We start from the raw sequence: 26,431 nt of genomic DNA, 5'->3' as shown, positions 1-26,431 counted from the left end.
GCTGTATACCTCACAGGAGGCACCAAATGGATATGGTTCAATATTACTGATATCCACCTTGTGTTTTCGTTTAACGTTTATTTTGACAGTTTTTAGAGATTAGTTTCGTTTGAGATATACAGCGAATTACGTATGGTATTGTATGTTAGTTTGTGTAATATCACAATGTTCGTGAAATCAATTGCGACAACGTCTCGAATCACTGCTCGGACAATGATAATGTATGCGACAACGCGTTAGACACACACTTCGTCGCGACAACGCCTCGAATCACTCTGGATCGCGATAACGTCTCGAGCGTCGTCTCGGATCGCGATGACGCCTTGGAGATGACTCGGGTCGCGACGCGTAATCGTATTAATTTGGATATAATGTTTGCTATATGCTCGATATAATGTTTGAATGTAACTTTCTGACATACGCTCGGATATTCGTTTAGAGAACATGTTCGCTGTTAGTCTCGAAGTCGACTGACTGCATGCAGGAGACAGTGGTCCCAAAATTTCCACCGATACATCCGAAAAAGCATCTCATTGGTGGGCCTTAGCTCCACCCATCCGTGGATTGACGACAACGCATGTCGGAACAAAGGCGTTAAGAACGCGGAAGCGCTTTGATTTCAGGACAAAGGCGCTGAACGTCTTATGTTACGCTGCCACTCTATGTGTGTGGCTCCGTATATGTGTGTATGTGTGTCTACGTCGCTTTCTTTCCGTCTCTTGTTTTTCCATACGCGTCCGTCGTGCACGACTTTCTATCTTTTCGACGCAACAGCGAGGAAGCGTCGGTTAAGAGGAGAAGGAGGAGGGAGGAGATACGTCTAGACGCGAGAGAACGGGAATCGAAAAATGATCGTTTTTTTTTTAAAACTTCGAGCGTTTATCGTAGATCGTACATAAGCGCGACATACATAAAGTAATAATAATACAAACGTAATATGTATAATCGTAATAAGTATAATCGTAATACGTAAAATCGTGAAAGCGTAAAAGCGTAATACACAAGAGCGTAATGCGTAAAAAACAAACGATATGGTAAATGAGTAGTAACTTAGAAGCGTAAGCGATAGTTCGAAATAATAGCTGGATAAAGTATAATGCTACGCGCGACATATATGCAGGGTAGTCGTCGCGCGGAATTCGAGAGGGAAGGCGAATCGAGGTCGTCCAAAATCCCGGAATCGAGACGTCTGAAATATAAAATATCGCATTAATAGATCAGTAGGTGTAGTATGTTGGTTCTAACTCACTTTCCCATTGGCGCGAGAGAGACCTCTTGAAGAGGAAGGGAGATAGAAAGATATCTGAGGGACGTTGTGACGCCTGCGCGGGCGAGTAGGGGGAGTAAGTAGGGCGAGGGGAGCCGCTCGCCGTCGGGTGGGTAAACGGGCGAGTCGCGACGTCACAGGGGGGGAGTAAGTAGGGCGAGGGGAGCCGCTCGCCGTCGGGTGGGTCGACGGGTGCGAGTCACGACGTCGTCGCGCGGTGGCGTCGCGGGCGCGGAGCGTCCCTGGTTACCGCGGCGCGGACGTTCTTTCCCGCCGGTTCGTTAGCGCGCGCGCTGGTTATCGCGGCGCCGCGTAGCGTCCCTGGTTACCGCCGCCGCTACCGCGCTCTTCGACGACGAGCGGCGAGCGTTTTTTTTCCCACCGGTTCGTTAGCGCGTGCGAGAGAGAGAGAGAGAGACCTCTGTAAGAGGAAGGGAGAGAGAGAGAGAGAGAGACGGAAGCCGATAATAATACGGCGGGAAAGATGACGAATCTCGAGTAAAATATTTTTTTATTTATTCGATAATAAGTATATTTTTTAGGTCTTAGATACGAATCGTGCGTATAATAATATGTACGAGTGTCAGCCTCCTGGAGCCTTTACGTGCAATCGTAACCGTCTCAACAGTTCTTCCTCTCGTAGTCTTCTTTGTTCCACGAGTTCCGCTATTATTCTTCTTTCCTCTTCTTCCTCTCTCCTTCGTCTCTCCTCGTATTGAATGTTCTCTATTTCTGATACTTCCTCGTATAGATCTTGCATCTCGAAGAGGCCTCGTAGATTGAAGATGTCGTGGTACCTAAATTCGTTTATCTCGTTATCTTGGCGGCTTTCCGGAGTGTCGCCCCATTCCTCCTCGAGATCGTGTCGCGCGTTCCATCGCTCCGCTCGTATCTCGCGCCGATGTTCGATATTCATGAATTTCGGAATTTCAATGTCGACGGAGGACTTTAAAAATGATATATATTATATACGCGCGTATATTTTTTTTTCGTACAAAAGAAACATTATATACCTTCCAGAAGAACATCACTTTTGCTACGATGCAAAACAATAGATTCACGAAGTCTTTCTTCCATAGAGAGTAGAGATTATTGTTAACGTTATCCATTTCGGTTTGTTATACGAAACGTACGTTCTTTCTCTCTCGAATAAAACTCGAATGAAACTGGAAAACGATTTAATCGCAGGATTAATATATATCCTCCTGAAAGCATCGCGCATTAACGCATTAACGCATTAGCGCGTTTAGGTTGAGGGGAAGGCGATAAGCGGTCGCGAACGGATTTCCGCTCCGTATTTCCCCGTTTTAATCTAAGCGATATTTTTTTCCATTTATGAATGAATGAATGAATGAAAACTCGATGTATCAGGAGAATATGTCGGAGAGGTGTTAGTCTTTAAGGAGGAGGAGGAGAGATGACGAATTTCGTGTAAAATATTTTATTATTTATTCGATTAACGTTACATGTGTGAGTACATAAGTCGTTAATGGGATTGCGTTAGCGGCGCATATTTTTTTTCATTCGAATTTATATGCGCGGATACATAAATTGTCAATAACGATATATATCTTTTTTGTTACAAGAATTTTTTACAAACTGTAGTAGAGTCCGAAAAGGAGAGCGTGTAACTCGCAATCGATTAAATCGTTCGTGTCGAAGTGTTCGTGTCGACGAATTCCTTCCGGAATATCATTCGGGTGATCGATTTGCGTCGCAATATCGATGAAATTCGATAGTTTGTTGTCGACGGTTTCGAGCACGCCGGTTAGCGTCGCGTCGATGCGATTCACGCATAATTCGAGATCGAACAGCGCTTTTACCGTGACTTGTGACATGGATATGCGATTCTTTCCCGATTCGAATCGTAGTGTCTTGAGGTTGTTTATCTTGTTGAATCGAATCGTCGCGGTTCCGATTATCGCGAACGTTGGAGCATGCGGATCTTCGGAGTCGTTCTCGAAGTACCGTAGTATATCGTTGCGTAGAGCGAGCAGATCTCTCCACATACCTGCCGTCAACGAGATCTCTTTTCCGTGACAGTCTCCTAGAGCGATATCGACGTATGATTCTCGCTTTACGACGATAGCGATGTCGATGTATTTGTAAGACGTTTTAGTCAGCGCATGGCGCCGCGGAGCGTCTCTGGTTACCGCCGCCGCTACCGCGCTCTTCGACGACGAGCGGCGAGCGTTTTTTTTCCCACCGGTTCGTTAGCGCGTGCGAGAGAGAGAGAGAGAGAGACCTCTGTAAGAGGAAGGGAGAGAGAGAGAGACGGAAGCCGATAATAATACGGCGGGAAAGATGACGAATCTCGAGTAAAATATTTTTTTATTTATTCGATAATAAGTATATTTTTTAGGTCTTAGATACGAATCGTGCGTATAATAATATGTACGAGTGTCAGCCTCCTGGAGCCTTTACGTGCAATCATAACCGTCTCAACAGTTCTTCCTCTCGTAGTCCTCTTTGTTCCACGAGTTCCGCTATTATTCTTCTTTCCTCTTCTTCCTCTCTCCTTCGTCTCTCCTCGTATTGAATGTTCTCTATTTCTGATACTTCCTCGTATAGATCTTGCATCTCGAAGAGGCCTCGTAGATTGAAGATGTCATGGTACCTCCATTCGTTTATCTCGTTATCTTGGCGGCTTTCCGGAGTGTCGCCCCATTCCTCCTCGAGATCGTGTCGCGCGTTCCATCGCTCCGCTCGTATCTCGCGCCGATGTTCGATATTCATGAATTTCGGAATTTCAATGTCGACGGAGGACTTTAAAAATGATATATATTATATACGCGTGTATATTTTTTTTTCGTACAAAAGAAACATTATTTACCTTCTAGAAGAACATCACTTTTGCTACGATGCAAAACAATAGATTCACGAAGTCTTTCTTCCATAGAGAGTAGAGATTATTGTTAACGTTATCCATTTCGGTTTGTTATACGAAACGTACGTTCTTTCTCTCTCGAATAAAACTCGAATGAAACTGGAAAACGATTTAATCGCAGGATTAATATATATCCTCCTGAAAGCATCGCGCATTAACGCATTAACGCATTAGCGCGTTTAGGTTGAGGGGAGAGCGATAAGCGGTCGCGAACGGATTTCCGCTCCGTATTTCCCCGTTTTAATCTAAGCGGTATTTTTTTCCATTTATGAATGAATGATGAATGAAAACTCGATGTATCGGGAGAATATGTCGGAGAGGTGTTCGTCTTTAAGGAGGAGGAGGAGGAGAGATGACGAATTTCGTGTAAAATATTTTATTATTTATTCGATTAACGTTACATGTGAGTACATAAGTCGTTAATGGGATTGCGTTAGCGGCGCATATTTTTTTTCATTCGAATTTATATGCGCGGATACATAAATTGTCAATAACGATATATATTTTTTTGTTACAAGAATTTTTTACAAACTGTAGTAGAGTCCGAAAAGGAGAGCGTATAACTCGCAATCGATTAAATCGTTCGTGTCGAAGTGTTCGTGTCGACGAATTCCTTCCGGAATATCATTCGGGTGATCGATTTGCGTCGCGATATCGATGAAATTCGATAGTTTGTTGTCGACAGTTTCGAGCACGCCGGTTAGCGTCGCGACGATGCGATTCACGCATAATTCGAGATCGAACAGCGCTTTTACCGTGGCTTGTGACATGGATATGCGATTCTTTCCCGATTCGAATCGTAGTGTCTTGAGGTTGTTTATCTTGCTGAATCGAATCGTCGCGGTTCCGATTATCGCGAACGTTGGAGCATGCGGATCTTCGGAGTCGTTCTCGAAGTACCGTAGTATATCGTTGCGTAAAGCGAGCAGATCTCTCCACATACCTGCCGTCAACGAGATCTCTTTTCCGTGACAGTCTCCTAGAGCGATATCGACGTATGATTCTCGCTTTACGACGATAGCGATGTCGATGTATTTGTAAGAAGTTTTAGTCAGCGCATGGCGCCGCGGAGCGTCCCTGGTTACCGCCGCCGCTACCGCGCTCTTCGACGACGAGCGGCGAGCGTTTTTTTTCCCAACGGTTCGTTAGCGCGTGCGAGAGAGAGAGAGAGAGAGAGACCTCTGTAATAGGAAGGGAGAGAGAGAGACGGAAGCCGATAATAATACGGCGGGAAAGATGACGAATCTCGAGTAAAATATTTTTTTATTTATTCGATAATAAGTATATTTTTTAGGTCTTAGATACGAATCGTGCGTATAATAATATGTACGAGTGTCAGCCTCCTGGAGCCTTTACGTGCAATCGTAACCGTCTCAACAGTTCTTCCTCTCGTAGTCTTCTTTGTTCCACGAGTTCCGCTATTATTCTTCTTTCCTCTTCTTCCTCTCTCCTTCGTCTCTCCTCGTATTGAATGTTCTCTATTTCTGATACTTCCTCGTATAGATCTTGCATCTCGAAGAGGCCTCGTAGATTGAAGATGTCGTGGTACCTAAATTCGTTTATCTCGTTATCTTGGCGGCTTTCCGGAGTGTCGCCCCATTCCTCCTCGAGATCGTGTCGCGCGTTCCATCGCTCCGCTCGTATCTCGCGCCGATGTTCGATATTCATGAATTTCGGAATTTCAATGTCGACGGAGGACTTTAAAAATGATATATATTATATACGCGCGTATATTTTTTTTTCGTACAAAAGAAACATTATATACCTTCCAGAAGAACATCACTTTTGCTACGATGCAAAACAATAGATTCACGAAGTCTTTCTTCCATAGAGAGTAGAGATTATTGTTAACGTTATCCATTTCGGTTTGTTATACGAAATGTACGTTCTTTCTCTCTCGAATAAAACTCGAATGAAACTGGAAAACGATTTAATCGCAGGATTAATATATATCCTCCTGAAAGCATCGCGCATTAACGCATTAACGCATTAGCGCGTTTAGGTTGAGGGGAAGGCGATAAGCGGTCGCGAACGGATTTCCGCTCCGTATTTCCCTGTTTAATCTAAGCGATATTTTTTTCCATTTATGAATGAATGAATGAATGAAAACTCGATGTATCAGGAGAATATGTCGGAGAGGTGTTAGTCTTTAAGGAGGAGGAGGAGAGATGACGAATTTCGTGTAAAATATTTTATTATTTATTCGATTAACGTTACATGTGTGAGTACATAAGTCGTTAATGGGATGCGTTAGCGGCGCATATTTTTTTTCATTCGAATTTATATGCGCGGATACATAAATTGTCAATAACGATATATACCTTTTTTGTTACAAGAATTTTTTACAAACTGTAGTAGAGTCCGAAAAGGAGAGCGTGTAACTCGCAATCGATTAAATCGTTCGTGTCGAAGTGTTCGTGTCGACGAATTCCTTCCGGAATATCATTCGGGTGATCGATTTGCGTCGCAATATCGATGAAATTCGATAGTTTGTTGTCGACGGTTTCGAGCACGCCGGTTAGCGTCGCGTCGATGCGATTCACGCATAATTCGAGATCGAACAGCGCTTTTACCGTGACTTGTGACATGGATATGCGATTCTTTCCCGATTCGAATCGTAGTGTCTTGAGGTTGTTTATCTTGTTGAATCGAATCGTCGCGGTTCCGATTATCGCGAACGTTGGAGCATGCGGATCTTCGGAGTCGTTCTCGAAGTACCGTAGTATATCGTTGCGTAGAGCGAGCAGATCTCTCCACATACCTGCCGTCAACGAGATCTCTTTTCCGTGACAGTCTCCTAGAGCGATATCGACGTATGATTCTCGCTTTACGACGATAGCGATGTCGATGTATTTGTAAGACGTTTTAGTCAGCGCATGGCGCCGCGGAGCGTCCCTGGTTACCGCCGCCGCTACCGCGCTCTTCGACGACGAGCGGCGAGCGTTTTTTTTCCCACCGGTTCGTTAGCGCGTGCGAGAGAGAGAGAGAGAGACCTCTGTAATAGGAAGGGAGAGAGAGAGACGGAAGCCGATAATAATACGGCGGGAAAGATGACGAATCTCGAGTAAAATATTTTTTTATTTATTCGATAATAAGTATATTTTTTAGGTCTTAGATACGAATCGTGCGTATAATAATATGTACGAGTGTCAGCCTCCTGGAGCCTTTACGTGCAATCGTAACCGTCTCAACAGTTCTTCCTCTCGTAGTCTTCTTTGTTCCACGAGTTCCGCTATTATTCTTCTTTCCTCTTCTTCCTCTCTCCTTCGTCTCTCCTCGTATTGAATGTTCTCTATTTCTGATACTTCCTCGTATAGATCTTGCATCTCGAAGAGGCCTCGTAGATTGAAGATGTCGTGGTACCTCCATTCGTTTATCTCGTTATCTTGGCGGCTTTCCGGAGTGTCGCCCCATTCCTCCTCGAGATCGTGTCGCGCGTTCCATCGCTCCGCTCGTATCTCGCGCCGATGTTCAATATTCATGAATTTCGGAATTTCAATGTCGACGGAGGACTTTAAAAATGATATATATTATATACGCGTGTATATTTTTTTTTCGTACAAAAGAAACATTATTTACCTTCTAGAAGAACATCACTTTTGCTACGATGCAAAACAATAGATTCACGAAGTCTTTCTTCCATAGAGAGTAGAGATTATTGTTAACGTTATCCATTTCGGTTTGTTATACGAAACGTACGTTCTTTCTCTCTCGAATAAAACTCGAATGAAACTGGAAAACGATTTAACCGCAGGATTAATATATATCCTCCTGAAAGCATCGCGCATTAACGCATTAACGCATTAGCGCGTTTAGGTTGAGGGGAGAGCGATAAGCGGTCGCGAACGGATTTCCGCTCCGTATTTCCCCGTTTTAATCTAAGCGGTATTTTTTTCCATTTATGAATGAATAATGAATGAAAACTCGATGTATCGGGAGAATATGTCGCGCGTAGAGGTGTTCGTCTTTAAGGAGGAGGAGGAGAGATGACGAATTTCGTGTAAAATATTTTATTATTTATTCGATTAACGTTACATGTGTGAGTACATAAGTCGTTAATGGGATTGCGTTAGCGGCGCATATTTTTTTTCATTCGAATTTATATGCGCGGATACATAAATTGTCAATAACGATATATATCTTTTTTGTTACAAGAATTTTTTACAAACTGTAGTAGAGTCCGAAAAGGAGAGCGTGTAACTCGCAATCGATTAAATCGTTCGTGTCGAAGTGTTCGTGTCGACGAATTCCTTCCGGAATATCGTTCGGGTGATCGATTTGCGTCGCGATATCGATGAAATTCGATAGTTTGTTGTCGACGATTTCGAGCACGCCGGTTAGCGTCGCAACGATGCGATTCACGCATAATTCGAGATCGAACAGCGCTTTTACCGTGGCTTGTGACATGGATATGCGATGCTTTCCCGATTCGAATCGTAGTGTCTTGAGGTTGTTTATCTTGCCGAATCGAATCGTCGCGGTTCCGATTATCGCGAACGTTGGAGCATGCGGATCTTCGGAGTCGTTCTCGAAGTACCGTAGTATATCGTTGCGTAGAGCGAGCAGATCTCTCCACATATCTGCCGTCAACGAGATCTCTTTTCCGTGACAGTCTCCTAGAGCGATATCGACGTATGATTCTCGCTTTACGACGATAGCGATGTCGTTGTATTTGTAAGATGTTTTAGTCAGCGCATATCGTCTTCCTAATATGCGAATCGGATGTTTCGCGAAATTGATCTCGCGTTTAAACATACAATTTCTCATCCATCTGTTGAAAAAAATGAGGAAAAAAATTAGAGAGAGATAATCGAAAACGTTCCCGCGAGATAATTCGCGAGGTGTACACTTACTCGTTTTCGGTGTACAATTTGGTTTTTTTTTCCGCGGGCGGAGTGTCGCAGCGGTCTTGGGTATCGTCCTCGTCTCGACGCAAAGGCGCGACGAAGAGATTGGACATTGCTGCTGATGTCGTCATCGTCGTCGTCGTCGTCGTCGTTTGCGGCGCCGATTGATTTTGATCCCCGAGGACTTGGCGATATTCCTGTCCGATTCCCGCGAACATGATCGGTCTCGGGAAGAAGGATTCGATGCTCGTTGGAAACACCTCGACGTTGAGAGATGCGCGTTAATCTCGAGCACTGCGAAAAATGTTGCTCGTCGCGATCGAGATGCGCCTTATATACTCATTGTTTTTTTTCGATTAACGGAAGTGCGGTTTGGAAACGATGCGTTAAATATAGCAATTTTCAATTTCTAGGCTGATGCGCATTCCAGACGAGGAAGCGGTTTAGAACGACGCGAAAGATATAATAATCTTAAACATTAAGTGTCAAAGTTTCCCGCATAATTGTCGTTGTAGTCATCATTATCATCATCATCATCATTGTCATCATCATTATCATCATCATTTTCCGGTCTGTTGACGGATACGTATTTTAGACGATATATCTTGGAAACGAGTTCCTGTAATTGATCTAGAATGCCTTCAGCGGGACATTTTATTCCGCGTGTATTGAGATCGAAAGGACCGGCTGAGGTTATCGCGTCGATGAATTCGTTGTACGCGTAATAATCGTGTTGTTTGAGGAAATAGAGATTACCGTCAATGTGAGGAAAAGCCGCCGTTATCGCGGACGGTATCCCGGAAAACGTATCCCATAGAGAGCCGTGTCTCATAGTTGTCGTCGCGCAATCGTTCATCTCGGCTATCTTATCATCGTTATATATAACGTAACTGCGCCCCGCATGTGTTTTTATCGCAGCGTTTATTTTAGCCTCGTGCGGAAATCCGATGTGTTCGATAGATCTCGGCCATCCTATTTTGAGTTGAAAATTCGAATCGGTGAGATAAACAGAGCCGTTCGCGAATATCACGATGTCTCCTGAGGGTTTCTGATACACAGTTGATATACGTGCGATATCGCGAGGGAAAAATTTAAAATAGTCGGCGAATGAGAAGGGCGAGCCATAACGTTTTCTCTTTATATCGATCGATCATACGTTGCGTTTACGCGCGACGTATAAGCGATGATTCATAATTAATGCTCCGTCTATACGCTTCAAGGCGCACAGATCAATGGTATTGGTAGGAGCCGTAGTTGTCGTCCTCATGGTCGTTGTCGTCCTCATGGTCGTTGGCGTTACTGTAATTGTCGGTGCTATTGTAGTTGTAGTTGTCGTTGTCGTTGTTGATGGAGTCGAAGTTTTCCATGATCCGTAGAGATTTCGTATACTTATGATATCCTCTATGCTCAATCTGAGCGGAAATTGTTTGTCTTCCGTAGGCGTATAAGCGTACATGACTGAATCTTCTCTCAGATTGTGAGTTAGACCTAAAGTGTGACCGATTTCATGCGTCAACGTCTGAAGGAGATACAATCTATTCGACGGAGGTTTCGTTAACGTGATGTGCCACGGTTCCGACTCATCGACGTGTACCTCGGTTACGTAATCGATCGTTCCCGTTGGAAAGAATGCGTGAGCGACGGCCGCCCCCAGACCCGTGAACGGTGACGGGCACGAGTCTTCATTCTTATCGTTTTCATACGCGTGTGCGCCAGATTGATACGATATCAGTATATCGGGTTGTAACGCGTTACGCGAAAACGTTAGCGAAGAATGCTCGGACCATAGAGCGAACGCCATTTGAGTCGTGCGTAGAGTTTCTCTATTTGCTAGTTTAAAGTTTCACGTGAGATGCGTCTTCGGTCACTTTCGCGTTAATGGGCTGTGATTGTGAATGTCCGCGACGCCGCATCGCGGTTTGCGCATTACGCAAATTGTTTCCACGTTTAGAATTCCATTTCCAGATAGACCGTAGTACTCTTGAAATAATGTCAATGCATCGCTCAGAAAGGTTGCGTTATCCAACGATTGCGAGATATAAACTGCGACCTTCCATTGCTCGATTGTGTCGTTGCAGCTCCTCCAATTGTCGACGCGACGCTTTGCCGTCGCTCACCATTTTCGCCACACCGGCCGCTCCACCGATTAACGATCCTAACGCCCCGAGTGCGGGTAACAGCGGTAAGAAGCCGCCGCGTTTCGCTATAGGGAGAATTCGGCTCCTCGTTCTCTTTCTCGTACTCGTTTTCCTCTTGCCGCCACTTTTCCGCGTTCCAATCATACCCATTCCTAATTTCGTTTTCGCCTTTATAGCTGCCCATACGGCCGATGCCGCTAATCTTTCTCCGAAAGTTGAATCTCCGGCTCGGATACGCTCAAATGCTCTCGCTCCGAGCGCTCGATCCGCGATGTGCCGATCGACAAGATTGTCATTTTGCGAATAAGCGATATCGTGCTCGCGACAAGCCGCGTCCAGCGGATTAATCCCTCGATCGCCTCGCGCGAGCCGCTTCGCGAGACGAGTACCGGGACCGCAAAACTGATATCCAGGTATATGTAGTTCGAATGGAAGAGTATTTATAGCTTTATTGAATAAACCTCTATCACCGATGTCCTTCGCGTAATTCATACGATCGTCGTCTTATTTTCTATGCACGCGTAACAATCTTTAATCATCGATGGCGGACCATCAATGTGATCTCGTTGCCATGGTTGATTATGATGTTTATGACAAAGACGATATTGCTCCATATCGGGATCGTTCTTCAAATGTACGGGCAATTTTTCCCACAGTTGATCGACGAAACGGCCATATTTGTCTAGTAAGAGTTTTTTCGAAATGTATTGTAACTGATCGACACTGAGTCCGAGAATATCGGAATCGTTCACCAATAGAATAAACATATCGATTCGTTGTGCGCAGATAACGAATAAATCTATATACTGTTAGTATACCGTTTCACAATTCGTCGAGCGCGGACGTCAAAAGTGCGCGATTTTATCACGTCATCGCTGCCGTCATCAATCGAACTAACAACGCGACCGTTCTTCTCTCTTTTATCCGTTGTGCGCGCGCGAGTCTGCGCACTGGAGTCGCTCGCGACAACGGATGAAAAATCGTAAAAAAAGAGAGAGAAACGATGCGTTTCGTACGTCAACCAATCGCGATAAGAGTGTCGAATATCGACGGTAAAACGAGTTCGATGAGAAACAACGGAAACACGGTTATTTATTACCAACCGCAATTCGTTGCGTAATCTGCGGTCCGTCTAATTGCGGTAAAACAAACGTGTTGATAAGTCTTCTGGAGAGTCTTCACGGCGTGAGATTCGAAAATGTATATGTTTACTCAAAATCGTTACATCAGCCCAAGTATCGATATTTAGAAAAATTATTGAAACCGATGGAAGATATCGGTTATTTTACGTATTCGAACAATACCGACGTCATTTTACCGAGCGATGCGCTACCGAATTCGATATTCGTGTTCGACGACGTGGCTTGTGATAAACAGGACGCTGTAAGGGAATACTTTGCTATGGGGCGACATGCCAACGTTGATTGTTTCTATCTGTGCCAGTCGTATGCTAAAATACCAAAACATTTGATACGCGATAACGCGAATCTGTTAATACTTTTTAAACAAGATGGCACTAATCTTAAACACATATATAACGATCACGTAAATACCGATATGTCGTATGATGATTTTTACGCGCTGTGTCGCGCGTGTTGGAAATACCGATACGGTTTTCTAGTGATCGACGGTAACGGTAGATACAGGCGAGGATTCAATGATTACATTTTTTTCAACAGATGGATGAGAAATTGGATGTTTAAACACGAGATCAATTTCGCGAAACATCCGATTCGCATATTAGGAAGACGATATGCGCTGACTAAAACGTCTTACAAATACATCGACATCGCTATCGTCGTAAAGCGAGAATCATACGTCGATATCGCTCTAGGAGACTGTCACGGAAAAGAGATCTCGTTGACGGCAGATATGTGGAGAGATCTGCTCGCTCTACGCAACGATATACTACAGTACTTCGAGAACGACTCCGAAGATCCGCATGCTCCAACGTTCGCGATAATCGGAACCGCGACGATTCGATTCGGCAAGATAAACAACCTCAAGACACTACGATTCGAATCGGGAAAGAATCGCATATCCATGTCACAAGCCACGGTAAAAGCGCTGTTCGATCTCGAATTATGCGTGAATCGCATCGTCGCGACGCTAACCGGCGTGCTCGAAACCGTCGACAACAAACTATCGAATTTCATCGATATCGCGACGCAAATCGATCACCCGAATGATATTCCGGAAGGAATTCGTCGACACGAACACTTCGACATGAACGATTTAATCGATTGCGAGTTACACGCTCTCCTTTTCGGAGTCTACTACAGTTTGTAAAACAATTTATGTGCATATAAATTCGAATGAAAAAAAATATGCGCCGCTAACGCAATCCCATTAACGACTTATGTACTCACACATGTAACGTTAATCGAATAAATAATAAAATATTTTACACGAAATTCGTCATCTCTCCTCCTCCTCCTTAAAGACGAACACCTCTACGCGCGACATATTCTCCCGATACATCGAGTTCTCATTCATTCATTCATTCGTAAATGGGAAAAAAATACCGCTTAGATTAAAACGGGGAAATACGGAGCGGAAATACGGAGCGGAAATCCGTTCGCGACCGCTTATCGCTCTCCCCTCAACCTAAACGCGCTAATGCGTTAATGCGTTAATGCGCGATGCTTTCAGGAGGATATATATTAATCCTGCGATTAAATCGTTTTCCAGTTTCATTCGAGTTTTATTCGAGAGAGAAAGAACGTACGTTTCGTATAACAAACCGAAATGGATAACGTTAACAATACTCTCGTGTAGTCTCTACTCTCTATGGAAGAAAGACTTCGTGAATCTATTGTTTTGCATCGTAGCAAAAGTGATGTTCTTCTGGAAGGTAAATAATGTTTTTTTTGTACGAAAAAAAATATACGCGCGTATATAATATATATCATTTTTAAAGTCCTCCGTCGACATTGAAATTCCGAAATTCATGAATATCGAACATCGGCGCGAGATACGAGTGGAGCGATGGAACGCGCGACATGATCTCGAGGAGGAATGGGGCGACACTCCGGAAAGCCGCCAAGATAACGAGATAAACGAATGGAGGTACCACGACATCTTCAATCTACGAGGCCTCTTCGAGATGCAAGATCTATACGAGGAAGTATCAGAAATAGAGAACATTCAATACGAGGAGAGACGAAGGAGAGAGGAAGAAGAGGAAAGAAGAATAATAGCGGAACTCGTGGAACAAAGAAGACTACGAGAGGAAGAACTGTTGAGACGATTACGATTGCACGTAAAGGCTCCAGGAGGCTGACACTCGTACATATTATTATACGCACGATTCGTATCTAAGACCTAAAAAATATACTTATTGTCGAATAAATAAAAAAATATTTTACTCGAGATTCGTCATCTTTCCCGCCGTATTATTATCAGCTTCCGTCTCTCTCTCTCTCCCTTCCTCTTACAGAGGTCTCTCTCTCTCTCGCACGCGCTAACGAACCGGCGGGAAAAAAACGCTCGCCGCTCGTCGTCGAAGAGCGCGGTAGCGGCGGCGGTAACCAGGGACGCTCCGCGGCGCCGCGATAACCAGCGCGCGCGCTAACCAACCGGCGGGAAAGAACGTCCGCGCCGCGGTAAGCAGGGACGCTCCGCGCCCGCGGTAACCAGGGAGGCTCCGCGCCCGCGGTAACCAGGGACGCTCCGCGCCCGCGACGCCACCGCGCGACGACGTCGCGACTCGCACCCGTCGACCCACCCGACGGCGAGCGGCTCCCCTCGCCCTACTTACTCCCCCCCTGTGACGTCGCGACTCGCCCGTTTACCCACCCGACGGCGAGCGGCTCCCCTCGCCCTACTTACTCCCCCTACTCGCCCGCGCAGGCGTCACAACGTCCCTCAGATATTTTTCTATCTCCCTTCCTCTTCAAGAGGTCTCTCTCGCGCCAATGGGAAAAGTGAGTTAGAACCAACATACTGCACCTACTCATATATAACGATCACGTAAATACCGATATGTCGTATGATGATTTTTACGCGCTGTGTCGTGTTGGAAATACCGATACGGTTTTCTAGTGATCGACAAAGATAGCGCGTTACGTAACGGTAGATACAGGCGAGGATTCAATGATTACATCGTGCCGTAAGACGTTATAATTATCGCCGTTGTCGTCGCGGCTATCATAGAGAGGGAAAGGAAAAGGGAAAGAGAGAGAAAGAAGGCGAGACGTTGACGAACAACGCGCGATGACGGATGTGGATAGACGTGAGAAAACCGCGAAAGAGATAGCGAGAACGCGCGCGTCAATTCGCAAGAAGCACAGAGCATTGAAAACCGGTAAAATGGAGAGTGAGACGGCTTTAGAAACGCAATTCAAACCGATTGTCGAACCGTTGCGTCATATCGCCGAGCGTATCGGAGACGATTCCGCGCGAAAGGAATTGGTGAAACGCGAAAATGTGAGGAAGAACGAGATTGATAACGACAATAGCGAATATGACGATGATGCATTTGCGCGAGGTGTCGGGAAAACGACGATGCGAGAGGAAGAGGAGAACGAAGAAGAAACGGAGAGAGACGCATTACCGTTGCTATCCGCGAAAAATTTGAAGGCTAAACGATTTCAACGTTTGGGCGGTACGTCGGATTCGCCTGTGGCGACTTCCACACCCGCAGGAGCGTCGAATATATCGCCTGCAAAACGGTTTAAGTTCGCAGGAGAAGAATCTTTCGTGGAGCCGCTCGTCGAAGAGACGTTCGAGACGAGCGACGACATCTTCAATTCACCCGCAGTACTCGAAACGTCAGTCAGACGGTCTCTGCGATCTCCTCGAGGACGGGATCTCTTACGCAATCAATTAGGTCCGTTGGCGCGAAAATACGTAGGTACACTTCTCAGCGGTGTACCGAGTGAATTCGATCACGTTTACGAGGTTTACTTTTCCGACACCGGCACTATGCTTGGAAATAAACGATTTGACGTAGGCGCGGACGATGCGATATTTATAAATGGAGTCAAATATGTCGGTACTCCTGGTCTGTTCGAATTGATCTTCAAGAGAATTCCCGACGATCTCAAGTATACAGAGAGAGACAAAGCGGCGTATAAAATTATACTGCTGCAAACTAATGCTCATAGACGCGAACATAATACTCGTTTGCCGGTATTAGAAAATAAGGGATACAAATACAAGCATGTTATAGCGCCGATTTTACAAATGGACAATCCGAGAAAAAGAATCGGCGGAGGTCGCGTACCATCCGTCATGCGCGTGATCAACGATACCGTGGATTATGTTCATTGGGACAATCTGAATGAATTGGTGGATCGTCTTTGATTGCTAGACGCTTCTCGTCGTGCTGGCAACAACGCTCACGACAACGAAATCTTATCGATAATCGAAGAGCTTCGCGAAGCGGGTGCGATACTGTGAGATATCACGTCGAGACAGCGGCAAGCGCGCACGCGTGCGACAACGAAATCTTATCGATAATCGAGGAGCTTCGCGAAGTGGGTGCGATACTGTGAGATATCACGTCGAGACAGCGGCAAGTGCGCACGCGTTATTCGATCGCGCGATGCCTGTAAACGAATTCGGCGTATCATTACAAAAAAAACGCGAACACGGTTATAGCGGTAAATTACGCGTGAGTGTAGAATCTCTACGAAATTACGTGCGCAATAACGCGCTGTGTCTGAGCATTTCCGACAACGACGCCTCTTCCTCCACGTCGCATTACGACGCTCGAAATTTCAAGATACAGCGAGTAGCCTGGCCGATCGATGACGATGACGTGACGAGCAAGAAATACGTCGCGCGTATTATACGCGACGCGCAAACGGAAGAAGGAAAACAGCGCAAGAATATAAGATTTCTAATAACGAAACTAGAGGACAGTGCGAACTCGTCAACGAAGGATCTGTACGCGAAGATCGACACTGTTCAGAATGCCGCGAATGAAAGTACGCGTTCTCTGAAAAACGAAATTTCTCAAATTTTTACGAAAGAGAACGCTCTCGAGAGTCGACTACAAACGCTCGAGAATTTGCAGGTGCTCGTCGCGACGAAAATCGAGGTCGCTAAGCGAATAAGCGATTTAGAAAAGTTTGTCGAGACGACTAAAAACGTGTTAAATAAAGCATCGCAGGATCTGAAGATTTCGACAACGCAAATGGTGCGAAACGAAGTATTGCATCTAAAGAAAAACATAAACGAATTAGCGCGAAAAATAACTACGACGACGACGATTCCTAAAACGAGCAAATCAAGCGCGATAGTTATTAAAGAGGATAATAACATTGCGAATAAACGTCAACAGTCTAAAAAAGGGTAACAAAAAAAGAGAGAATTAATGAAATGAGTGCCGCGAAACGAAAACTCGTAAATGAACTGCACGCACCTGCGAGAAAGAACTTCCCCCGCCGGCGCGTTATCGTACGCGGATACGATGATTTGTGGCAAGCGGATGTCGTCGAAATGCGTCCTTACGCTAGACACAATAGAGGTTACAATTATATACTCACTATTATCGACGTTCTAAGTAAATATGCGTGGGCGATACCACTTAAGAAAAAAAGCGGCATCGAAGTTACTCGAGCTCTCTCAAATGTAACACGTACTTCCAAACGCTATCCGAGAAATTTGCAAACTGACAAAGGAAAGGAGTTCTATAACGCTGAGATGCGTGGATTCGTAGAAAAACATGGAATCAATCACTACTCAACGTATTCGGTGCTAAAAGCCTCGATCGTCGAACGTTTCAATCGCACACTCAAAAATTCCATGTGGAAGTATTTCACGTTGAACGGAACGTACAAGTGGCTCGACGCGCTACCGCATCTAATATCTGAGTACAACGCTCGTAAACATCGAACTATTGGAATGCGTCCAATCGATGTGACGCCCGCTCGAGTGTCGAAACTCCTATCGACGGTGTACAGCCGCCCGAAGATCGCCGCTCCAGGAAAATTTCGACCGAACGATCCCGTACGCGTGAGCAAATACAAAACACTTTTCGAGAAGGGATACACGCCGAACTGGACCACGGAGATCTTTCGCGTAGCTGAGGTTCGAAAGACGAATCCCGTGACCTACATGCTGATAGATTCGCGCGGCGAACCGATAGCCGGAGGATTCTACGAGTACGAATTGCAACGAGTCTCCGATCCCGACGTGTATCTCGTCGAGAGAATATTACATCAGAAGGGTAATATGGCGCTCGTAAAGTGGTTGGGAATGGAAGTAGGGGAGCTATGTTGGTTCTAACTCAATTAAAATCTAAAAATAGATATTCCTAGTGGGGAACCGCGCATGCGCTGCGCGGTGGGGGATTTCTCTCTATCCGCTAGGTTGGTAATAAAAAATGCAGTCGCGGGGGGGATTTATCCGTTAGGTTGGTAATGCTCGCGCCGCCCGGACGCAACCCGTCCAACACGCGCCGCCCGGACGCAACCCGTCCAACACGCGCCGCTCGGACGCAACCCGTCCAACAACGTCGTGGTCGCCGCCTAAGGAAAAAAGTGAAATTTTGCGTAGCCGGCGGGCGAACGGTTCGCGCGAGGGCGCGCGGCTGAGGGTGGGGCGAGGGGCGAGATCTCCGTAAGAGGAAGGGAGAGAGACGGAAGCCGATAACAATACGGCGTATCTATTCGACGACGGGCGTATCTTTTAGGTCTTGGATACGAATCGCGCGTATTGTATTTTTTTTTTACGCGCGTCAGGAGCGGGAGAAAGATGGAAGCGGACGATAATAATACGAGAAGAACGACGGATTTCGAGTAAAATATTTTTTATTATTTCGTTAGATCGACGCTCGCTCTATCCTTCGGTTTCTTAGCTGTTTAATACGGTTCTTGAAAAAAAGTGCGGATCGTTAATTCGCATAGCGTGTTTGTCAATTTTGATAATAAGTATATTTCAGGTCTTAAATTACGAGTTTTAGCCTCCCGGAGCCTTTACGTGCAATCGTAACCGTCTCAATAGTTCTTCCTCTCGTAGTCTTCTTCGTTCCACGAGTTCCTCTATTATTCTTCTTTCCTCTTCTTCCTCTCTCCTTCGTCTCTCCTCGTATTGGATGTTCTCTATCTCTAATATTTCCTCGTACAGATCTCGCATCTCGAAGAGGCCTCGCAGATTGAAGATGTCGTGGTACTTCCATCCGTTAATTTCGTTGTCTCGGCGGCCTTCCGGAGTGTCGCCCCATTCCTCCTCGAGATCGTGTCGCGCGTTCCATCGCTCCGCTCGTATTTCGCGCCGATGTTCGATATTCATGAATTTTGGAATTTCAACGTCGACGGAGGACTTTAAAAAAATGATATACTCGTATATTATATACGCGCGTATATTTTTTTCATACAAAAAAACATTATATTTACCTTCCAAAAGAATATCACTTTTGCTACGATGCAAAACAATAGATTTATGAAGTCTTTCTTCCATAGAGAGTAGAGATTATTGTTGATGTTATTCATTTCGGTTTGTTGTACGTTTTTTCTCTCTCGAATAAAACTGGAGAACGATTTAATCGCAGGATTAATATATATCCTCCTGAAAGCATCGCGCATTAACGCATTAGCGCGTTAGCGCGGTTAGATTAAGGGGAGAGCGATAAGCGGTCGCGAACGGATTTCCGCTCCGTATTTCCTCGTTTTAATCTAAGCGGTATTCGTTTCCCATTTATGAATGAATGAAAACTCGATGTATCGGGAGAATATGTTGCGCGTAGAGGTGTTCGTCTTTAAGGAGGAGGAGGAGAGATGACGAATTTCGTGTTAAATATTTTTTTATTATTTATTCGATTAACGTTACATGTGTATGTGTGAGTACATAAGTCGTCAATGGGATTGCGTTAGCGGCGTATATTTTTTTTCATTCGAATTTATATGCACATAAATTGTTTTACAAACTGTAGTAGAGTCCGAAAAGGAGAGCGTGTAACTCGCAATCGATTAAATCGTTCGCGTCGAAGTGTTCGTGTTGACGAATTCCTTCCGGAATATCATTCGGATGATCGATTTGCGTCGCGATATCGATGAAATTCGATGGTTTGTTGTCGACGGTTTCGAGCACGCCGGTTAGCGTCGCGACGATGCGATTCACGCATAATTCGAGATCGAACAGCGCTTTTACCGTGGCTTGCGACATGGATATGCGATTCTTTCCCGATTCGAATCGTAGTGTTTTGAGGTTGTTTATCTTGCCGAATCGAATTGTCGCGGTTCCGATTATCGCGAACGTTGGAGCATGCGGATCTTCGGAGTCGTTCTCGAAATACCGTAGTATATCGTTGCGTAGAGCGAGCAGATCTTTCCACATATCTGCCGTCAACGAGATCTCTTTTCCGTGACAGTCTCCTAGAGCGATATCGACGTATGATTCTCGCTTTACGACGATAGCGATGTCGATGTACTTGTAAGACGTTTTAGTCAGCGCGTATCGTCTTCCTAATATGCGAATCGGATGTTTCGCGAAATTGATCTCGCGTTTAAACATCCAATTTCTCATCCATCTGTTGAAAAATGAGGAAAAAGATTAGAGAAAGATAATCGAAAACGTTCCCGCGAGATAATTCGCGAGGTGTACACTTACTCGTTTTCGGTGTACAATTTGGCTTTTTTTTCCGCGGGCGGAGTGTCGCAGTGGTCCTGGGTATCGTCCTCGTCTCGACGCAAAGGCGCGACGAAGGGATTGGACATTGTTGCTGATGTCGTCGTCGTCGTCGTCGTTTGCGGCGCCGATTGATTTTGATCCCCGAGGACTCGGCGATATTCCTGTCCGATTCCCGCGAACATGATCGGTCTCGCGTAGAAGGAATCGATGCTCGTTGGAAACACCTCGACGTTGAGAGATGCGCGTTAATCTCGAGCACTGCGAAAAATGTTGCTCGTCGCGATCGAGATGCGCCTTATATACTCATTGTTTTTTTTCGATTAACGGAAGTGCGGTTTGGAAAACGATGCGTTAAATATAACGATTTTCAATTTCTAGGCTGATGTGCATTCCAGACGAGGAAGCGGTTTAGAACGACGCGAAAGATATAATAATCTTAAAAACATTAAGTGTTAAAGTTTCCCGCATAATTGTCGTTGTAGTCATCATTATCGTCGTCGTCGTTATCATTATCATCATTCTCCGGTCTGTTGGCGGATACGTATTTTAGACGATATATCTTGGAAACGAGTTCCTGTAATTGATTTAGAATGCCTTCAGCGGGACATTTTATTCCGAGTATATTGAGATCGAAAGGACCGGCTGAGGTTATCGCGTCGATGAATTCGTTGTACGCGTAATAATCGTGTTTTTTGAGGAAATAGAGATTACCGTCAATGTGACGAAAAGCCGCCGTTATCGCGGACGGTATCCCGGAAAACGTATCCCATAGAGAGCCGTGTCTCATAATTGTCGTCGCGCAATCGTTCATCTCGGCTATCTTATCGTCGTTATATATAACGTAACTGCGCCCCGCATGTGTGTTTATCGCAGCGTTTATTTTAGCCTCGTGCGGAAATCCGATGTGCTCGATAGATCTCGGCCATCCTATTTTGAGTTGAAAATTCGAATCGGTGAGATAAACAGAGCCGTTCGCGAATATCACGATGTCTCCCGAGGGTTTCTGATACATGGTTGATATACGTGCGATATCGCGAGGGAAAAATTTAAAATAGTCGGCGAATGAGAAGGGCGAGCCGTAACGTTTTCTCTTTATATCGATCGACCATACGTTGCGTTTACGCGCGACGTATAAGCGATGATTCATAATTAATGCTCCGTCTATACGTTTTAAGGCACACAGATCAATGGTATTGGTAGGAGTCGTCGTTGTCGTTCTCACGGTCGTTGGCGTTATTGTAGTTATCGGTGCTACTGTAGTTGTCGTTGTCGTTGTCGTTGTCGTTGTAGATGGAGTCGAAGTTTTTCACGATCCGTAGAGATTTCGTATACTTATGATATCCTCTATGCTCAATTTGAGCGGAAATTGTTTGTCTTCCGTAGGCGTATAAGCGTACATGACTGAATCTTCTCTCAGACTGTGAGTTAAACCTAAAGTGTGGCCGATTTCATGCGTTAGCGTCTGAAGGAGATACAATCTATTCGACGGAGGTCTCGTTAGCGCGATGTGCCACGGTTCCGATTCATCGACGTGTACCTCGGTTACGTAATCGATCGTTCCCGTTGGAAAGAATGCGTGAGCGACGGCCGCTCCCGGACCTGTGAACGGTGACGGGCACGAGTCTCCATTCTTATCGTTCTCGTACACGTGTACGCCAGATTGATACGATATCAGTATATCGGGCTGTAACGTGTCGCGCGAAAACGTTAGCGAAGAATGCTCGGACCATAGAGCGAACGCCATTTGAGTCGTGCGTAGAGTTTCTCTATTTGCTAGTTTAAAGTTCCACGTGAGATGCGTCTTCGGCCACTTTCGCGTTAATGAGCTGTGATTGTGAATGTCCGCGACGCCGCATCGCGGTTTGCGCATTACGCGAATTGTTTCCACGTTTAGAATTCCATTTCCAGATAGACCGTAGTACTCTTGAAATAATGCCAATGCATCGCTCAGAAGGGTTGCGTTATCCAACGATTGTTGATTTTCATCGTTCTCCAGATAGCCGTAAATTCGCAGATAATGAAACGCTTCCGCGATATCGCTATCGATCAGCGACGTAGCGACGACAAACGGAAGTGTCGATAGCGCGAACGATAACACGAACGATATCGCGACGCGCGTCATGACTCTCGCGAACGCGCGCACGGAAGCGAATCGCTCGAATTCACGATGGAGCATCGATCGATCGATCGATGAGAGAGGAAAAAAGGAGGGGGAGAAAGAGAAGGGCGACGTGCATATATGAGTGCGTGAGAATCGTACGTTTAATTGTACAATTTTTTATTATAATACATTCAATTAGAGTCAGCCGGTGGCTGAAATCCTTGACAGTCGACGTATTAAATTAGCGATCGAGGAATGAACGTTTAATCGTAACACATATACGTCAAGTTAAAGATAATTCGTTAGATGAGTAAATATTACATTTAATTATTTAGTTAATATGGAAAGAATATTATATACTAAAGATAAACGCGTTTGAAGAAAGACGATGTGCGTATGAACGCTTAATCGTAATACGTTAGATGAGTAAATATATATATTTAACTATTTAGTTAATGTAGAAAAGAATAATACATTAAAGATTAATTGTAGATATAAAAAATATTGTATATAAATATATATCGTTATTTACATATCGTGTAATTGACTACGTCTCTCCAACCACCAATTATGTAGTTTACAGACGTTTTCTAAAGCGCAAATTTTCGTGTGGTAAGCGCAACGATAGGCGTGTGACGTGGCCAGCATTCGTAAAGGTCCGATGTCCTCGTAATCGGCGTCGATAGTTTCGATTGTTATATCGCGTTGCTCCGCAACTTCTTCCGTAATGTCGACCAACCATTTCTTCTTTTCATGACCCTTGACATAAATTGTCGTAGTAGTGTCCGCGTTAAGATTCTTTGACGCGCGACATATCGCGTCGCGGATGATCTGTCTAACACATTTATATTCCACGTATCCGTCGGTCCAATGGAATCCATGATGATTCAAAGTTAACCAACAGGCTTGCGATTTTTCACCTTTCGTCAATAAATTCCATGACATCGGAGCGCGAAAGACGTGATGCGTTAGATCTCTACCGTTCGCGAGTATCGCCACTTCTTTCGTTACGAATCGTTCGTTGACAATAAAACCTTGCAGATCGATGAAAATTGGTATCGCGATATTACTCGTAACCGTCGTCGCCGCTGCCATGGTCGAAAGAGAGGGATCAACGTTTATTTATTCCACAGTCTTATATATATAAAGATCCGCGGTTTATTCGTTTCACCGCTTCCGTCTCATTATTCCCTCTCTCTCTTTCAATTCGACGACAGTTTACGCATCGCTTTATAGAATTTTACGCACAACATTCGTTAGCGGATTATATTCCACCACGCGATCGTGAATGATGAGACAATACGCCGTGGTGTTGGGTGGAACATTTTCTTTGCAGTCGAATTCTAGACGAACGTCCACGGTGGCGCTCTTAATCGCCTCGTTTTGACGGGAACAATCTATTACTGCGAGCGGGCCGCAATATAAAAATTTATTCATAGTTAGAATTGTCCCGTCGTTTTTAGATCCGTAATATGTTCGTCGAAATCGCGTACACGCGTCATATAGTATTGCGATTCTATTTTTATCGAAATCTAAATTCATATCGTCGTATGGATAGAAATCGGAATTAAGATACAATTTTACATTAGTTAGATTGCACGCGTCAAATCTAGAAATGTCCTGCGATAGAATATTTTTCTTTCCGGTTTGTAACGCGAAAATGACGTAACGCGGTTTTTCGAGTTGCGTAGCCGCTTTTACGGCCCACGAGTGTTTGGTCGTGCTTTGCAATAGCGGAAATTCGTAAAGATCCCACGAGCGAAAGGGCATACTTAGATATCGACCGCTATCTAATGTGCGCAATAACGACAATTTATTAATGTCATTTAACACTACGTGCGGCATACGCCATTGTATCTTCATCAGTTCTACTCTTGGCTCGTTTTCCTCGTGCGATATCAGACAATTATGGTCATTTCGCGCTCGTATCAAAATCAATTCGTGACGCGCATTAATAACAATACGTTTGTAATCCTCGCAGAAACCTAATAGCGTGTTGAGAGGAACACAGAAGTTAAAGTCGTCCGTTGTTGCGACGCCGCTTGATCCGATTGCGAAATCCCATCCGGCATTCTTCAAGATATTTCCTCGTTCGCTTGTCAATGACACGTAATTCTTAATTGTACTTGTTATTCCGACATTGCGACTACGGTCAATTTCCACGCCGTCGAGTTCGTAGCGTATTTCTTCGAACATAAAGGCTACGCAGTTATTTACCAACCGTGGCGGTATCGAGGGGGTGACCGATTTACCCGATACCGGCGGTTGTCGATCCGATGGAGCATTTTTCGTTAGTAGTCTGCCCTCAATATAGAGAAAACTCTCGCACGGCAACGTATACAGATCCTGTTGTTGAATAGGTATTCGTATCTCGTCACTGTATCCGAAAGTGGTGTTGGCGTATGGATTATACGTGTGACTCTCAATCTTCACGATGCGATCATCGAAGATGGGTTCTCCGTCGATATTCAAAATGTCACGCATAATGTCGAACTATCGCGCGATTTTCGGTACAACGAAACCCATAGATCGTAGAAAAGCGATATTGGAGGCGGACAATCCTTTAACATTCTTCTCCCCCCCCGAATGTTCGATTCGAGTTTCGACGATACGATTATGGTTGCCGATGCCGCGACGCGCCTTCGCAGCATTAAATTCACTCACGACGAGCATTGCGCGAATCGTTATGTCTCTCTCTCTCTCCCCTCCTTTCCCGTTTTCATATCTTACTCGCTCGCGTTCGTTTTATCGTCTGCGCCGTACGTGCAGACGAATCGTGATCTCTTCACCGCGAAAATCGATCAATCGATCATTCTGATCGACGACGCGCAACGATATATCGTTTACGAGTCGCGCGATAACCGGTAGATAAATAATCTGCGTTGGAATCTCCGACACTTTATATCCCGGTGGAACGTTCGGCGCGAATTCGTGTATCGTATGCGCAGATTTTCCATTTACATACGCGCCCGTCGTCAAGTTGCATTCAACGCGAATCGTGTTAACCGCAATAATGTTCACAGGCTTATCGGACGCGTACCATTTATTCGGTTGTAATACGCGAGACGAGGAAAAACCTAATAACGAGCCGATATTATTCGGTTTGTCGAAATTAACTCGATACGCGCATTTAATTTCACTTCTCATGGTATTGTCGTTACCGCGTAGCGAGAAAATGCGCTCGCTTCCGCCGCCATCGCTACCGTCGACACTCTCATTCTCCTCTTCGTACTCGATGTCATACAGATATTCGCTGTCGTTGTCGCTGTCGTTTTTTCTTTTAGACTTATCTTCCGGTTGTCGTCGTCGTCGTTTGTGAAGAATTGCCGCTTTCAAATACGCACCTATGTCGCGCAACTCGTATGATCCTACGGGAATCGAGATCATTTCGTCGTTATCATCGAAATAAAATTTATTATTCGAAACATTCACATTCGGTATTGTATTGTAGGTTTCAAAATTAGTTAAACCAAGCTCGTAATCGTTGTCGCTCAAATCTAAAGGTGGAAAGTAGTTCGCCGTGAGAACGCTGCTTCTCCCAGTTAATGTAAGAATCAACGACATAGTGACGGACGTTATTATTATAATTAGATACCGAAAGATTTTTTTTCT

General features: G+C 44.9%; 9 protein-coding genes across 9 annotated transcripts; 1 reads left to right on the top strand and 8 right to left on the bottom strand.

Annotated features, from left to right (window-relative positions):
• Positions 1 to 2,694: 2,694 nt before the first annotated feature.
• On the bottom strand, positions 2,695 to 4,196 carry LOC145960166 (uncharacterized). Its single transcript, XM_083079421.1, has 3 exons — positions 4,119 to 4,196; positions 3,705 to 4,033; positions 2,695 to 3,451 (listed from the first exon to the last, which is right to left on the bottom strand). The coding sequence occupies exons 1-3, from the start codon at positions 4,194 to 4,196 to the stop codon at positions 2,860 to 2,862; spliced, it is 999 nt and encodes a 332-aa protein (XP_082935547.1). The 3' UTR covers positions 2,695 to 2,859.
• Positions 4,197 to 4,678: 482 nt separating this feature from the next.
• LOC145960165 (uncharacterized) lies at positions 4,679 to 6,015 on the bottom strand. Its single transcript, XM_083079420.1, has 3 exons — positions 5,920 to 6,015; positions 5,511 to 5,852; positions 4,679 to 5,257 (listed from the first exon to the last, which is right to left on the bottom strand). The coding sequence occupies exons 1-3, from the start codon at positions 6,013 to 6,015 to the stop codon at positions 4,679 to 4,681; spliced, it is 1,017 nt and encodes a 338-aa protein (XP_082935546.1).
• Positions 5,350 to 13,650, top strand: LOC145960658 (uncharacterized). The gene has a single exon (XM_083080273.1). It carries the CDS (start codon positions 12,406 to 12,408, stop codon positions 13,426 to 13,428), a length of 1,023 nt encoding a protein of 340 aa, XP_082936399.1. The 5' UTR covers positions 5,350 to 12,405; the 3' UTR covers positions 13,429 to 13,650.
• Positions 6,482 to 7,117, bottom strand: LOC145960164 (uncharacterized; the record flags this gene model as incomplete). The annotated part of the gene is made up of 1 exon (XM_083079418.1): positions 6,482 to 7,117. A coding segment is annotated over one exon (621 nt), but the record flags the coding sequence as incomplete, so codon positions are not given.
• LOC145960659 (uncharacterized) lies at positions 8,084 to 8,956 on the bottom strand. Its single transcript, XM_083080274.1, has one exon. It carries the CDS (start codon positions 8,919 to 8,921, stop codon positions 8,316 to 8,318), a length of 606 nt encoding a protein of 201 aa, XP_082936400.1. The 5' UTR covers positions 8,922 to 8,956; the 3' UTR covers positions 8,084 to 8,315.
• LOC145960660 (stromelysin-2-like) lies at positions 9,577 to 11,038 on the bottom strand. Its single transcript, XM_083080275.1, has one exon. It carries the CDS (start codon positions 10,800 to 10,802, stop codon positions 10,152 to 10,154), a length of 651 nt encoding a protein of 216 aa, XP_082936401.1. The 5' UTR covers positions 10,803 to 11,038; the 3' UTR covers positions 9,577 to 10,151.
• Positions 13,651 to 19,945: 6,295 nt separating the features above from the next.
• On the bottom strand, positions 19,946 to 21,990 carry LOC145960654 (uncharacterized). Its single transcript, XM_083080270.1, has 2 exons — positions 20,698 to 21,990; positions 19,946 to 20,617 (listed from the first exon to the last, which is right to left on the bottom strand). The coding sequence occupies exons 1-2, from the start codon at positions 20,898 to 20,900 to the stop codon at positions 20,008 to 20,010; spliced, it is 813 nt and encodes a 270-aa protein (XP_082936396.1). The 5' UTR covers positions 20,901 to 21,990; the 3' UTR covers positions 19,946 to 20,007.
• A 34-nt stretch (positions 21,991 to 22,024) lies between these two features.
• On the bottom strand, positions 22,025 to 22,840 carry LOC145960163 (matrix metalloproteinase-24-like). The gene has a single exon (XM_083079417.1). The coding sequence runs from the start codon at positions 22,838 to 22,840 to the stop codon at positions 22,025 to 22,027; it is 816 nt and encodes a 271-aa protein (XP_082935543.1).
• A 1,209-nt stretch (positions 22,841 to 24,049) lies between these two features.
• Positions 24,050 to 25,303, bottom strand: LOC145960162 (uncharacterized). The gene has a single exon (XM_083079416.1). The coding sequence runs from the start codon at positions 25,301 to 25,303 to the stop codon at positions 24,050 to 24,052; it is 1,254 nt and encodes a 417-aa protein (XP_082935542.1).
• Positions 25,304 to 26,431: the final 1,128 nt, after the last annotated feature.

Source organism: Camponotus vicinus, unplaced genomic scaffold, assembly GCF_025532165.1.
Source record: "Camponotus vicinus isolate PSW18456_S1 unplaced genomic scaffold, iyCamVici1.0 SCAF_10, whole genome shotgun sequence".
NCBI lineage: Eukaryota > Metazoa > Arthropoda > Insecta > Hymenoptera > Formicidae > Camponotus > Camponotus vicinus.
The sequence above is the reverse complement of the archived record's forward strand: the minus strand, read 5'-3'. Positions and strand labels throughout refer to the sequence as shown.

Coding starts and splice junctions, on each gene's coding strand:
- LOC145960659 (XM_083080274.1), bottom strand. CDS start 8,921: ATGAGAAATTGTATGTTTAAACGCGAGATCAATTTCGCGAAACATCCG.
- LOC145960165 (XM_083079420.1), bottom strand. CDS start 6,015: ATGGATAACGTTAACAATAATCTCTACTCTCTATGGAAGAAAGACTTC. Junction 5,853..5,919: donor AAGTGATGTTCTTCTGGAAG/GTATATAATGTT, acceptor TCATTTTTAAAG/TCCTCCGTCGACATTGAAAT. Junction 5,258..5,510: donor TGAGACGGTTACGATTGCAC/GTAAAGGCTCCA, acceptor TCGTCGTCGAAG/AGCGCGGTAGCGGCGGCGGT.
- LOC145960163 (XM_083079417.1), bottom strand. CDS start 22,840: ATGACGCGCGTCGCGATATCGTTCGTGTTATCGTTCGCGCTATCGACA.
- LOC145960654 (XM_083080270.1), bottom strand. CDS start 20,900: ATGTTCGCGGGAATCGGACAGGAATATCGCCGAGTCCTCGGGGATCAA. Junction 20,618..20,697: donor AAATTGTACACCGAAAACGA/GTAAGTGTACAC, acceptor ATTTTTCAACAG/ATGGATGAGAAATTGGATGT.
- LOC145960166 (XM_083079421.1), bottom strand. CDS start 4,196: ATGGATAACGTTAACAATAATCTCTACTCTCTATGGAAGAAAGACTTC. Junction 4,034..4,118: donor TGTTTTGCATCGTAGCAAAA/GTGATGTTCTTC, acceptor TCATTTTTAAAG/TCCTCCGTCGACATTGAAAT. Junction 3,452..3,704: donor GAGGAAGAACTGTTGAGACG/GTTATGATTGCA, acceptor AAACGCTCGCCG/CTCGTCGTCGAAGAGCGCGG.
- LOC145960660 (XM_083080275.1), bottom strand. CDS start 10,802: ATGGCGTTCGCTCTATGGTCCGAGCATTCTTCGCTAACGTTTTCGCGT.
- LOC145960658 (XM_083080273.1), top strand. CDS start 12,406: ATGGAAGATATCGGTTATTTTACGTATTCGAACAATACCGACGTCATT.
- LOC145960162 (XM_083079416.1), bottom strand. CDS start 25,303: ATGCGTGACATTTTGAATATCGACGGAGAACCCATCTTCGATGATCGC.